At 42.2% G+C, this 14,706-nt stretch overlaps 1 protein-coding gene and 1 long non-coding RNA gene across 2 annotated transcripts; one reads left to right on the top strand and one right to left on the bottom strand.

Annotated features, from left to right (window-relative positions):
- Window positions 1-1,643: 1,643 nt before the first annotated feature.
- On the bottom strand, window positions 1,644-5,428 carry LOC307255519 (Fc receptor-like protein 1; the record flags this gene model as incomplete). Its single annotated transcript, XM_080034202.1, has 5 exons — window positions 1,644-1,732; window positions 1,942-2,082; window positions 2,567-2,812; window positions 3,115-3,363; window positions 5,410-5,428. 5 exons carry the CDS (start codon window positions 5,426-5,428, stop codon window positions 1,644-1,646), a joined length of 744 nt encoding a protein of 247 aa, XP_079890328.1.
- A 3,762-nt stretch (window positions 5,429-9,190) lies between these two features.
- On the top strand, window positions 9,191-13,930 carry LOC307255703. The gene is made up of 3 exons (XR_013845036.1): window positions 9,191-11,100; window positions 11,905-12,255; window positions 12,351-13,930. It is a non-coding gene; the product is annotated as an uncharacterized lncRNA (long non-coding RNA).
- Window positions 13,931-14,706: the final 776 nt, after the last annotated feature.

Below are 14,706 nucleotides of genomic sequence, written 5' to 3'. Positions count from 1 at the left end.
AAGACCGAAATAAAGATATTAATCACTTAAAAATTAGCAGCTTATGGTGTGCAACTGAGTAGGAGCTGATTCAATAGTGCGCACACCGGCCACTTAGGAGGGCTCTCCGTCTTGGAGCAGCTGGGGGGACACTGAGGCACGGGGGCTGCATTCATTCAAAATGTTAGCCTAAGTATTAAAGTAGACATACACTGCTCTTTATGATAAAAAAAATACACGGCACAACATTCAGCTTAAAATTGTATTTATTTGACGCACTTTGTAGATGTTAGTTCCTCTTTTAATGTGTCATTGATGCTAAAGCGAGCGATTTATTTCCACCGTTAACCGGCACGTTGTTCCTATCTGCTGGTAGAGCAGGACGGTGGGCGCTCTCACAGCTGATCGCTGCCGGGTCGGCTTGTGCAGCTGACGGCCGGGCTGACCACTCGTGCCAAGCGCATGCTGTCAGTAGGCCTATAACGCAAAATGTGTTATTTTTAGTTTTTAAAACCCTTTTGAATAGTGCTATCTAAAAGGGCCAATACATTCTAATCATTCAAATCTCTGCAGACGTGTATTTATTTTATGGGGACCATTATCGGACAGTTGGTGCGTCTTTTTCTCCTCCACCACTTATATTATGCCCGCAGCCCCGCACCCCCAGTTGGTTGCATTTCAGAACAGCAACACGCTTTTTTTAGTGGCGATTTTGAGTCAACACCATGACGCTGTTGACCGCAGCAGTTATTTCCTTCCTAACTGCTGCCTTCTGTCGTTCTTTGATGCTGCTTGTAGGCTAATGCTCCGAAATGAAACTCTTTTTTTTCTAATTTCGCTGTTATTCTGTCAATTTCTACTTCAGGGAAATGCCGTATTGCGCATATCCATGTCGTAAAACCTCTGGGCGAGGCCTCTAAACTGAGAAAATATAGGGGCGTGATACGCTAGTTTTCATCCGCCGCATTTATCAATAATGGCCTGGCGTACGCTGAGATTGGCGAGATACGCCTGTTTGATAAATCCCACGCGATACCTGGCGTAGGGAGGTATTTGCGCCAGAATCTGCACCAGTTTCCACGCAAAATTGATAAATGAGGGCCACTGTGTGCAAAATTATTAGGCAAGTTGTATTTTTGAGGATTAATTTTATTATTGAACAACTACAGTGCTCTTGGTCAATCCAAAATGTTAAAGAACCTAAACCTGAATGTTTACGAAAGTAAAAGTGAGGTTTTGTCTTACGAGAATATATGTTTTGCTATTATTAGGCAACTATTAGTATGCAGAATTATTCTGCAACTAAATAAAAAACTAAAATTTTCCCATCTCACTATTTTTCTCCCAACACATAAACACTCAAATAACTAATCATTTTTCATAGATTTTACAGTAAATGGTACAGCAAACAGACAATTATCTCCTGAAAATAAACAAATATCTTTTAAGTAACACAAATTTCTTCCAACAGCTAAAAAACCTGTTCATACAACCTTTCAATTGTAGCCTGACGAGACCAGCCTGGAATTGTGTAATATGTGAGTTTCTAGATGATATTTCTGAGTCCTTGAAGTCTATTCTAACCACACAAACTAAAAGTTTTATGCACTGATGACATTTTAGCTTCATCAGAAAACGACAACGCATCAAACACATTGATCGGCTCAGAAGTGATGCTCCGTGGTGACAGCAGTCATGACATCATCATAGTCATCGTCCAATCCCTGATCAGCCTGGGTGGGCGGGGTCGTCGCTATGGAGACAAGAAGGTCATTTCCTAGAGTCATAGAAACATTTTGATAATTCATCAACTGTGAAATTATGAAATGACAGTCATCAAAACCAGATAGATGGATATCCCAGACAGACAGACAGACAGACAGACAGACAGACAGACAGACAGACAGACAGACAGACAGACAGACAGACAGACAGATTGATGAGTGTGTGTAAGGTTGTTACCTGTGTGCCCCTGTCTATATAAAGACACCATGAGGACGGTGGAGATGCAGTACGGACAGAAGACCAGCAGGTGGCAGAGCACTCTGAACACAAGCTGGAACCGGGTTGAGTCTGAGGGCGTGGCTGTGGCTATAGGTTCATCTGTGGAGATAACCCACTCAGGTGAACATAGTTCAGTACTTGTCATTTAGCAGATGCTTTTAAGCTAAGCGGCTTACAACTGGAGCACACATTCATACACCGATAGCAGCAGCTACCAGGCAGGGTGCAAGCTAACTATCAGGAGACATTTAGTGTTCAGTGCCTCTTTGCCTATGGACACTTGGACATGTGTCGGGGAGACGGGGGATCGAACCGCCGACCCTGCAGTTGAGGGTCGACAACCCTACACACTTCACCACAGACACCCCAATATCTGGGTGAAATGAAGACAAAGTGAAACCTCCTTACCTGTGGGTGAGGAGGGGGGATCAGTTGTAGTGGTGGGTTTACCTGAAATTCATAATATAAATTAATAAAACATTCACTACCTTTTAGGTTGAGGTGAAAAGATCACATTTCACGTGTTGGGTTAAATGTAGAAAAGAAAACAAGTGCTTTCTGAAATCATCTTTGTCCTTCTCACCTCTGACAGAGATCCAGCTTTCTGGAGACTCTCCATTACCGCTGATGTTACACTTGTAGAGACCTTCATCAGACCTGGAAACATGGCGGAGGGTCATGCGGCCTGCAGGCTCAGTCCTGATGAGGGAGCCATCTTTATAGAAAGCAGCTGGGAGGCTGGAGGGAGGGGTCTTTGTTTTACAGAGCAGAGTGACATCATCTCCCTCCATCACAGGGAGGACAGGACTCTGCAGGATCACTGGTCCATCTGAACACAGACACACTCCAGCAATTCATCCATTTAAACTTAGCTTAATCAATAGGGCGGCTGTGTTGAAGTGTGTAGGGCGGTCGACCCTTAACTACAGGGTCAGTGGTTAGATCCCCCGTCTCCCCGCCACATGTCCAAGTGTCCCTGGGCAAAGAGACACTGAACCCTAAATTGCCCCTGATAGTTAGCCGGCTATCGGTGTGTGAATGGTAACGTGGGAATGGTAACAAGTCTCAATGGGATTTACCTGTGTGTGTATATAAAATTTAAAAAACACTAACTCCACAGTCGGATCTTACCAGTGACAGTGATGTTGACGGTGTTACTGGTCGCTCCCTCTCTGGACTCACACCAGTAAACTCCACTGTCCCATGGAGTCATGTAGCTGATGTTACAGGAAGAACCAGCTGATTTTCCCCACCCTGATCCACACTCACTCCCTGTCCTCCTCAGCTTCCATCCATCAGAGCTGTCCTCGTCCTCACAGCTCAGAGAGACAATGTCTCCTTCAAACATCTGAGATCTGCTGGGACTCACAGTCAGAGAGGCTGGAGGAAATTGGAAATATTTTCTGCTTATTTACCAGATGCGTTTCATAACAAAAACTCGACATAAATGTTAAACAAACCTCCTGTGTATCTGAAAAAAATTATGATACCAAACTAGCAATAATTCGATTACGACGATAAGCATTTGACATAAATGCTCGATATTAAAAAGGAAAAAAATAGAATTACATTTGGGGAAGAGGCTTTAGGACCAAGTTTAGGACTCAGGACTTGCCTTAAGGTGCGGCCACAAAGATTTGGACACTTCACATCATGGTCACAAGCTTCTTCTACCGCATTAAAACCTATCTTTTCAATATACAAACAGACAATAAAAGTCATGGACCGGAAACCCATTAGATGGCATCACTGTCGGATTGAAAAAAACACAACCTTTTCCATTTTAGTAAGTCTTAAAAAAAATTTCAAGTGTGTAAATGTGCTAATACACTTAAAACAATGCATCTGTTTCGTCCAATGAAGTTGTCATGTCCATGTCAAATAAAATGTAGACTTTCAAGGTATATGGTTAACTAAGCTCATACTACGCGATTTTTCACACGTTTTGATAGTCGCAGACAAATTTACCGTTTTGGATAAAGGGTTTGGTGAAGGAAGCTGTAGCTGTTAAGTGTTTATTTGTTTTCTGTCGGACTGAAATCTCAAGAGTTTTGCTGAAGTTGTGGCCTTGTATTATATAAGGTTAGCCTGGCATTCCCAGACCTGCCACTAGGCGCTGGCAAATAAAATTTGCTGCGCCTGTTGGTCTGGAAACTCTCCGTTGAAGCTTTTTTTTGCATGCGACGTTGAAGCCGTGATAGTAAACATCAAAGATGGCTGCGGATATGTTGTGCGAGTTTGAGACTGCTTTGGCCTCGACCCTTTACGATTTGGAAGACGGCACTCAAATCTTTCATTAGCAAGTAAGTGGAATGTTCTGTTTTGCCGACCGACCACGGCAAACGTTTAATTTAACAGTTTAACAGCTGTTCGCTAAACGAACGGGGCTTACGTCACCTTGTGCATCGCTCTGATTGGTTGTAGTGCTATCCAACTGTGTGCAGTGGCATTTGAAATGCACGAGTAGGAGCCGCCCCTTGAGTTGGAAATTACTATTGATCGTGGCCAGACCCTCTATCGTTCAAGATATCAGGGTTTGGATTTCCAGGCTAATATAAGGTATGATCTACTGAAGAAAAATGTACTAGGATTGCTGGTAGTATCAACTGGGACGGACATAAAATCTATCATATTCTACAACTTCATTGGCTGTGAGACGGACACTCACATATAGTTTTTTAAATCTACAAACCTCATCATTATGAAAACATTTCTTATTACTTTACTGTATAACAAAAATAAACAGCACCCAAAACCTCAATCCAACTCAAAAACTCCTTTCAAACTCCAGATTGTTGAACAGGTCCTACTGAATCCCTTAATATCCTAATGGGAACCCGTGAGATAAAGGAATTATCTACAATATCAATGATGTTTAAGTTATCAGATCGTTCCCCCTTATTCTCTAACTGCACATCTTATTCCCTGTCCCCAGCAGTACTCTACTGGACCAAAATACACTGTAAATAGTTATTATTATTATTATTATAATAACAATAATTACGCTGAATGATAAGCCTTTATCCAATATTCAGCTATCACAGAATACGTTTACTTACCGTGGTTTGTGGAGCAGCACAGCAGTGAAGACAGAACTAAAGAGAAATGACACTCAGTTGGTTTGAGCTTTAACATGCAACAAGACTTCTGTGCACAGAAAAACTACCACATGCTGATGCTTAATAATTATAAAACAATATGGATTATTTTCCGTGCACATTCGATGTTTTTCAAAATGCGGAGACGTGAGAAAATGATTCTGACATGCAGGCATCAAAGGTAAAACAAAATACAAATACAACACACACACATTATTATAGCTTTACTCACCTACAAGCCACTGTAACAAAGATTTCTCCATTTTGTCATCTGAGACCATCTGAGACCAGCACATTATATTAAAAGGTCTCACAAAGTAAAACCCACCTCCTTCCTCTCTGTGCATGTTGTGGTTTTCTCTCATGCAGGTAGCAGGAAATTGACTTTTCTGCTTATTGTATAACCACATTATATACTGTGAAACAAAACTAATATCCTATTAAACATCACACCTTGAAAATAACAACATAAATGGTATGGTAAATGGACTTATATAGTGCTTTATCTCCGTTTATCACAGACCCAAAGCGCTTTACATTGTTTTGTACACATTCACCCAGTCACACACACATTCATACACCGATAGCAGCAGCTACCACGCAGGGTAGGCTTAGCACTAGGGTGCTAAGCTAACTATCGGGAGCAATTCGGGGTTCAGTGCCTTGCCCAGGGACACTTCGACATGTGGCGGGGAGACGGGGGATCGAACCTCCGACCCTGCACACCAGAGGCGAACTCCCTACCCACTTCGCCACTGCCGCCCCAAAGTTTGTGCACACCATATGTACATCATACATCAGGGGCCGTATTCACAAAACATTTTAAGGCTAAGAGTAGGTCCTAACGTGCTGATTTAGGAGTAACTCTCAAAAATAAGGGGCGTTTCACTCCTAATTTTAGGACTCCTAACTTTTTAAGATAAGTGTAATTCACAAAGCATTTTAGCGCTAAAACTAGCTCCTAAATCTATGAAAAGCTAGGAGTCCTCGAGAGGACTCCTAAATGACTAAGAGTAATTCACAGACACTCATTTGATGGCATTTTGGAGAGATTTAATGCTAGTGAGCTTTACAAAAGGTACCTTAATAGCTGTAAGGGTTTAATGATCTTAGTAAAGCTATGTTTAGAAAGTATAGACACATTTATATTTATATAAAAAATTATGTATTAAGTTCCTTTTCCTGCAATTGCTTTGGGTTTACGATGCACTGAAAGTTACTGTTGGTGTCACGTTTGGGTTCAATTTCCTACTAGAGTAGGCCTATATGTGGCGCTTCGCAGCATCTCCTCCGTTCCACAGATCCGCTACTGTATAGTTGCGTGTCTCGCCTTTTTCCTTCCGCATGCACTTTACGATTTCGCCAGTTGTTGTTTCTAAATTGCGAATTTCCTGGTTTGTCGCTGTCTGACTATTGCGGCAAAGTCCACCGTTGAGAGAAATACAGTGAGAGTGCATGGCGTGCAGCTGTTCAATGAGGATATTTTTTCCGATTCAAATCATTGTAAAATTTAAAGTGAATAGACCTATGTGGCGCTATTGTAGGTCAATTGTGAACAAATGTGTGGGAAACCCTGCAGTATCTTGGTTTCATGTTAAATCAGTGTCACTTGTCATTAATTGTATATAAAAACTCTTTACTTTAATACAGCGACACGATATGGATATCTCCCACAGTGTTTCCATCATAAACTCACTCTTAGCTCTCATTCCCTCTCAGCCAATCACTGTGGGCATAGAAGGTATGAACATGACATCATCCATAGCAACAGGGTCAACACCGCCCTCTAGTCTTAGCTAAGGAGTCCCTCCCATTCCTTAGTAAAAGTTGGTCTTATCAGCTTTGTGAATAGGTTTTAAGAAATTACTCCTTACTAAGAACTTTTAGTGCTGTTTAGGAGTACTCTTAGTGCTAAGATAAAATGTTTTGTGAATACAGCCCCAGGTCACTGGTCTATCACACTCTCAGGCCTGATACAGCAACGCTACGTTTCATTAATAGTTGCACTTCCCCTCGTTCACTTACCCTCAGCCCTTGGTATGACGTAACAGCATACGTTGCACGGAGGGAACTTGGAGCTCGGAGGGAGAGTGGGCGGGGGAGGAGCGGGGGATTTAAATGGAACCCACTTGCCCTTGTAGTCGCAATGGACCGTCAGTTACATAGGTGGTTCTGAATGCAAATAATACAGAATTATAACATTCTTCTTCAGTAGCCTATATTGCATTAAGCCATTTCCATAGCATAACAAACATTGAATTTTGACATGGTAACTCAGATTATCAAGATATTGTAATTTACACTTGTAAATTGTTTGCTCCGACGTAGGCCCTATTTTCTTAGTTTCTGTTAGTTTCAACCAAAAACATCTGTTTTTAAATAGGCCTATAATTGGCAGCCATCGGTGTTATAGCAGCAATGTGTAAACTGCAATACATTCACTGAATTGTTCCTATGGAAATAGGAGAGGCTTATTGAGGCGTTTTGGAATATATTTATATATAGGCTATATATATTTGTCCTGTGGGTGGCCGCGATGTCCCTAAAAGCATGCAGTCCGCCGGAAAATAAAAGGAGAAGAATAAGAAGACCAACTGCAATGCACTGTGGGTGATATCCACCTCGGAGTGACCATCTATGTTCACTCGATCACTCAGCCCCCCGAGGGTCTATATCACCAAGTTCACTTCAGTTTCCAGACAATTGGAACAACACTTATGATGGCGGCGGGGATTCCCCCAAGGGCAAGTGAACGAGGGCATGTTGAACGGGTATTGAAACGCAGCGACAGATTGATGGGGGAGATCAAAATACAATGACTTTGGGCAATTTAGATCCATGCTGTCCTGAATCTCAACATCCTCGTACATCGTGGACATCCAGATGGGATCGTATTATGTCGCAGACCTCCTGAAGGAGTCATCAGGTGTGCACCCTCATTCACTGGTGTTTTGGATGATAGGCCCACAACACCTCTAAAGGGCTCATCGGCAACACCTGGTGCGCCCCCTCCGCTTTTAACTCTTGTGTGACGATTGTGTTATTTGAGACCCAGGAGGAATCTCTCCTCTTGATCCACACCCACCGACTTTCCTGTTCAGCTGCACTTCAGAGCTTTGATGGCTTGGCGTTGGGCTTGTCCCTGAGCAGTCTGGTTGTTGTCTTCCCCACACAACCTCTGCAGCTGACTTCAACTGAGCACACCTTTGCTTTCCTGCCGCGCTGTTCAGCGCCAGCTGCCAGCTCAGTGTACTTTAGGATCTTACGTTCGTAGGCCTCCTCCACTGCAGTTTCCCAGGGCACAGTAAGCTCTATGATGAAGTGAGGAGGACCAGAGCCTCAGGTCCGGACTGAGGTTCAATCCAAAAACTGTAGCAGCCTGAAAATACATATACTGGATTAATTTATTTGGTCCCTGTAAATTCCTACTTTGTCATCATTATGATTCTTGTTCCTTCCTGCCGGCACTGCAAGGAATTTTCTGTTTTATAATAAATAAATAAAATCCTGCGGCCATTGAAAGAATGTTATAGGTGGCGACTAATTTAACAGCTACATACACTGAACAAAAATATAAACTCAACACTTTGCTTTTGCTCCCATTTATCATGCACTCAACTCAACAATCTAAAACTTTTTCTATATACTCAAATATTGTTCACAAATCTAAATCTGTGTTAGTGAGCACTTCTCCTTTGCCGAGATAATCCATCCCACCTCACATGTGTGGCATATCAAGATGCTGATTAGACAGCACGAATATTGCACAGCTGTGCATAGGCTGGCCACAATGATCTTTGAGTTAAGTGCATGAACAATGGCAGCAAAAACAAATGTGTTGCGTTCATATTTTTTTTCAGTGAAGTTATTATCAGCAGTATTATAGTTTAGGTTAAGTACTTTATTTCCTGTAGGAGTCAAGTTTGGTGCAAAGTGCATCATGAAGCAGCTGCACATGCTCAGTGTTGTCCCTTACAAACAAATGTTGGTTAACAGACGCAGAATCAGCTCTGCCCAGCAGAGGGCAATGTTGACTCGAGAGTTCATCAACTGTCTTCCTTCTCATCAAACAGTTCCTACAAGGGCAGTTCAGTCGAGCAGGAGACAAGGGACAAAATGGTTACTCACACATTTTCTCTTCTGTGGATCCTTCTGGCTCAAGCGGCTTCTGGTAAATATGATTGTTTTTTTGTTATTCATGTTAGAAATAGACTTCAGACCTAATTGTCTCAAAGGGGAAATTCTTTTTCAAGTCACAGTAACAGTTATGGGCCGCACCCAGACAGACAATAACAGATGGACAAACACAATAAAAATAACATGCCGACAGAATATTTAAACAGAGTGGGACTGGGGTGTTTTTATCTTGGCCTTTTGTTTAGTGCTGCTATGGCTGCAGGCACCAGGCTTTTGCCATAGGGAGCCCTCCTGCACAACAGGGCATAATGGTGAAGTGGCAGTTTTGTGGGTGTCGGTTGTCCTGTGCTATTGTGGATGTGATGCGTGAGATGGCCTTGAGATTGAGCTCTGACAATCTGGCTGTGGGGAGACTATGTTTCGAAGGATGAGTGATGGTGGGTTGGATCTGAGCGTCTGTCTCTGTAAATAAAATAAAAATTTTACAAATGTTTAAGTATAAAATGTTCAAGTAAATGTTCATTAAGAAAGGCAGAGAAAAGTGTTTCTTTTTTTGTGGTGGGTGGAAAAAAATGTGCCAGAAAGTTACCACTGAAGGGGGCCTGTACACATCTGCATTGTTTTTCAGCCATGATTCAGTCAGAACCAAGACATCTGGGTCAGCCTGAGACACTTAGATCTTAACATGGTCTAATATATTGTGCTGAAGCGAACTTCTTAAGTTTAAGTGAAGAAAACCCAAACCGTTTCTTGATTTGAGGATGTGTGGTTAGTTTAGCTTAGTTATGCTTATGTCCTGGTTTACAACAGCGGGGTGGTCCATCACAACTGAACTATTACACATTATAGGTACAGTTTTAAAATCACTACTGGAAATCCCAAGTGGTCTGTGGCGTGACCTGTATGTTCTGTGAGGAGGGATTAATGATGATCTGAAAGACTGACATACAGGGATTGGGTTTTTACATTAATGGATGGTCCAGGCCAGGAGGGGTGCAAGTTGCATGGGCACTAGTGGTCATTGAGGCTGAGATAATAACCTCTTGACTGACCTGGTGTGGAGACAGTTTGCAAGAGGAGTGACGCTAGGAAACGATTTTATTGTAAACAGCATGTTGCTGGCCAGAAGATGTTTCCCTTGTTTGTTTAAATGTAAACAATCGTGGGCAAAGAAATTCGGTCTGTTCCAGAAGACGTTAAAATTGTCAACAAAGGGAATGCCCAAGGAGAGACAATATTGTTTGAGCCAAACATGAAGTTGGCGTACGCGGCTGAATTTGACGTCACCAGGACGGAGTCGATTTTAAAGTCAGTTTTGTCGGGTTGATCCTCCTGAACGTCTGATGATGGCATGAGGAGACAGCGGCGTAGGAAGTGGCGGCGGCGCCGGGACAGCTGTGGTATCCCTGTCCACAGGTGAACCGTGGCCGTCCGGACGTAGCTGGAACAGGGGAGGAAAGCTAGAGCCATTTTCCATTGAAGGAAACTCCTGTAACTTCGAATCTGTTGCCAAGCTCCAGGTACTGCGGTACTGGGGGAGTCCGCGGATGGCCACAATGTTTACCCTTGCGGGCTGTTGACCAAACGACTGGTTTAACAGGGGTCGCCTCAACAGCATTTGTCCTTCCCCTTTGTTGAGAGCTTGTGTAGCTGCCAGCTTTGGTTTTGCACCTAGTAGACTGACACTGCCCCGGACGTGACAGGAGAAGAACCAGCAATGGCGGAGCCAGACCACGGGAGAGTAGGATCATCGCTAGTCATGCAGAGGGAGCCGCAGCCAGAGGATCTTGGAGCGACAAGGTGCTTCATTTGAGTGGAAGCAGCAGAGGAGAGCTCCATGATGATGTCATTTTTTACCCCTCAGATCCTCTCCGTCAGTAAGGTAAGGTTGCATCCACAAGTATGTAGCATGGTGGTAGCTGGTGCTAGCTTGCTGTGTGGAGCTGCTGGGTGCTGTGCAGAGTTGATGGTATTCATTGTAGTGTAGATGGTGGAGGCTTGTGCTGCTGCTAACGATATAATAGGTCACTGGCAGCACCCAGGGAGGTGCACACTGTTTATTGTGAACAATTAACTAAAGGTCTATGAAAACTGAAAAGTAAAATTTGCCTGTATTTTTTATAAAATAAAACCTACTATTATAGAGCAAAACCTGTTCTGCATGTAAAGTGAGATCAGTTAGGCTATGTCATCAATGTGATATGGCAGGAGGCTGATATCCTCAGGGGGTTAGTGGTGATAAACAATTAGTTATTGGTTGTAATGACTCATTATTATTGTTCCCAGTTTAAGGATTAACAGAAGATGAAAAAAAAACACTTTTTGTTTCCAAATAAAATAGTGCTGGATCCATTGTATGGGAGTGGTGAAGGATGTGGAACAATCAATAAAATGCGCTTAATCTTTGCCACGTGCAAGTTTCAAATTGTTGAAAGCACTAAGCACTAAAGAATATTTTAGCCCATATCGCTCAGTCCTAATTACATAAAATTGTGCGATCAATTACTTATTTTTTTTTTAATCTATTGACAACACTAATTCTTTTACGTTGTTTGAATAATAATAATATAGTGATACATCAGTTTTTGACCAAGTATTAAATGTTTCCATGTGTATGAATATCCTTTGTGTCTAAACCGACTGTTGTTTCCTTTTGAAATGTGTTTATTACGTTTTGTTTTTTTAGACCCATTAGTAGTAATTGGACAAACTGTCACTCTACAATGTGTTGCTGGTGACGCCTTCATCAGAGCCGTGGAGTGGACCAGAGATAACCTGGGGCCTAAAGAGTACGTCCTCTTCTACAGAGACGGACATACAGATCCAACCCACCAGAACTCATCCTTCGAGGGACGGGTGCAGCTGGCGGACGATGGACTGAAGGATGGAAACATATCTTTAGTTCTGAGGGACTCGAGAATCACAGACAGTGGAACGTACGAGTGCCGAGTTGCAGGAAGTGGTTCAAGACGTCAAAAGAGAAGCATCATTGACGGTCCGCCAATCAGAAGCATCAGACTGCAGGTTGTTGACCCAGGTGAGATGCTGCTGTTCAGTGTGTCGTCTGTTGATTCATGAGAGTCAAACATGAAGTGAAGCTGTTTCCTGACTAATGTGTGTTTTGATCTTTAGGTTTCAAGAGTGAAGTCCCCAAGCGGCTGAGGATTGGACTGGCAGCAGCAGCAGGAGGTTGTGCACTGGTCTGTTTATCGTTGTTTGTTGTTGTTTTTTTTCTTCACAGAAAAAGACATTTTGACACAAATTCAGAACTGTCTGTTGCTGATGAAGCCGTTTCAATGCTCCCGGAAAAAAGACCTTTTGACGAGATGTCAGAGCAGTCTGTTTGCTGATAGAGCAGCAGGCAATCAGCTCATCTGAAATGTCACTGAACCTCTTTACACCTGACAATGATCAGTGGATTCTTTTAAATCTGCCGTTTAAGGCTCTGGACCATGACGGTCTGGTTCACCAGAGTTTACCAATGTTTTCCCCTTTGTGAATTGCTGCCTTGCCACGGTGGAGGGGCTAGAGTACTGGTCCCGCGTGACAAATACCTCTATGAGGGACGAGTCAGACTAAATGCAATTCAATTTAAATGTGCCCACTCAGTCAGAGATCGAAAGAGCACTCAAATACTTTATTTAAGTAAAAAAAAACACTGTACTCCGTTACATGTAAAAAGAAAAAATTTAAATTATGAAGTGTTCAATTAAAGGCCACCTTTAGGCTTCATTAGCAAGCACCATAAACGAGATATCATCCTACTATAACAGCAGAATAAAGCAGACATTCACCAATCCAAAGCAGCAGCAGTGTATAGATAATACCGGACCTTAAAATTACACAAATAAATTCTGGTACATTAAAAATATTTGATTAAAACACTCTTTTTGAGCTAATGCTGGGCTTACACTACACGACTTAGGTCTGTTTATCGTTGTTTGTTGTTGTTAAAGGCTCTGGACCATGACGGTCTGGTTCACCAGAGCATACCTGTTTACCCATCCTTTACCTCAAGTTAAATAAGTCTGTATTAATTGTTGGTAATGTTTATTTATAATGTTAAATGTTAATTGAGTGATAAGATGGCGATAGTGTTTTGTGCAACCTGCAAATTCACTGGAGAGCTGAACAATAGACCGCTGGCGTGCGCCGGGCCTTTCGTTGGAAGCACTCACTGTTTATGCCAAAGTTGAAAAAAGAATGAAGTGCTTCATATGAGTAAAACAAATGAAGGAAAATAAAATGTGACAGTCAAAAAGAGCAACCAGCTAGGATGCAACTCACAGAAGCCTTCATGTCCAGTGCACTGATGGATACAGACACTACATCCACATATCCCCTTGCATTACACCTTTTCCCCTTTTTGAATTTTGACACCCTTGCATACACCACCGTCACTGTTTTGCCTTTTGAAGAATGAAGACCTTATTTTGCCTTTTTCATGGCTTATGGACTGATGAAGAGACACTTTAAAAGAAAATGTTTGAAAAAAGAAAGAAAAAATGTATGATGTAACTGAGGTCAGTAGATTCTTGTGTTATGGCTATATTTTTCCCTTTTTGGCCCCAGAGGCATCACTCGACTCGGATGCCGTGACACTACCAATGATTTTCCCCTTTGTGAAATGCTACCTTGACACTGTTTGTTCATTGTTTATTGTCTCAGTGTATCATGCACCTTCTTCAACAAGACACCTCCTTGTTGGTGTAAAACCCTTTTTGTCAATAAAATCTTTTCTGATTCTGACCAAAAGATTTTGAACCCATTCCCTTGTTGTGACATATCTTCATGTGTTTATGCAGCTCAGACTTGTGTGTTATTTCTGTTGAAAACAAAAACTGCAGAAGCTGTTTGTTAAGAAACTTTCAGTTCTTAGGCTCCAACAATGACAACAGAAACTAAGACACAATAGATAAATATAATATATACAAAATACAATGTAAAATTAGGTCAAATAGAAAAAGGTGCTGCTGTGTGCTGCTGTGTTGCCTAAACATGCTGATAATCCATGAAGTCTGGTTCCTAATGAGACTGCTGTGCATAAAAACATATTTACTTTATTGCACTGAAGAGGAACTCTGTACCTGTACAGGCCTGTTTAACCAACTGTTAAGTCTGGCAGAGAATCAAGGCACTAACGTGGGTTTCTGTGAAGAAGAGTTAGTGAGTGACCATGCATGCAGCAGCCTGTTGTAGAAGCTCCTCCTGGTTTTACTTATCTGTCCTTCTCTCAGTTTTCCTTTTATTTAAATACTTCTGCAAGTTAAATTAAGCTACCAACGTATTCCTGCTTCACACACCTTCTTAATATGACAACAATCCCCAGAGAGATTTGTTAATCAAACAGCTCTTTGTTTAACTTAATAAAGGCAGATTATGTTTGCTGCTTCAGGGGATGTGCCGCTGGCTGGGTGTCAAGTTACACTGAGGGGAGGAGAAAAATCAAAAAGCGGTAACTTCCCTTCAGACACAAAAGTCCTCCTAC

Source organism: Ammodytes marinus (assembly GCF_949987685.1).
Source record: "Ammodytes marinus genome assembly, chromosome: 9".
In the NCBI taxonomy this organism is placed as follows: Eukaryota; Metazoa; Chordata; class Actinopteri; order Uranoscopiformes; family Ammodytidae; genus Ammodytes; species Ammodytes marinus.
Note: the sequence above shows the minus strand (reverse complement) of the source record. Positions and strands in the feature narration are given on the sequence as shown.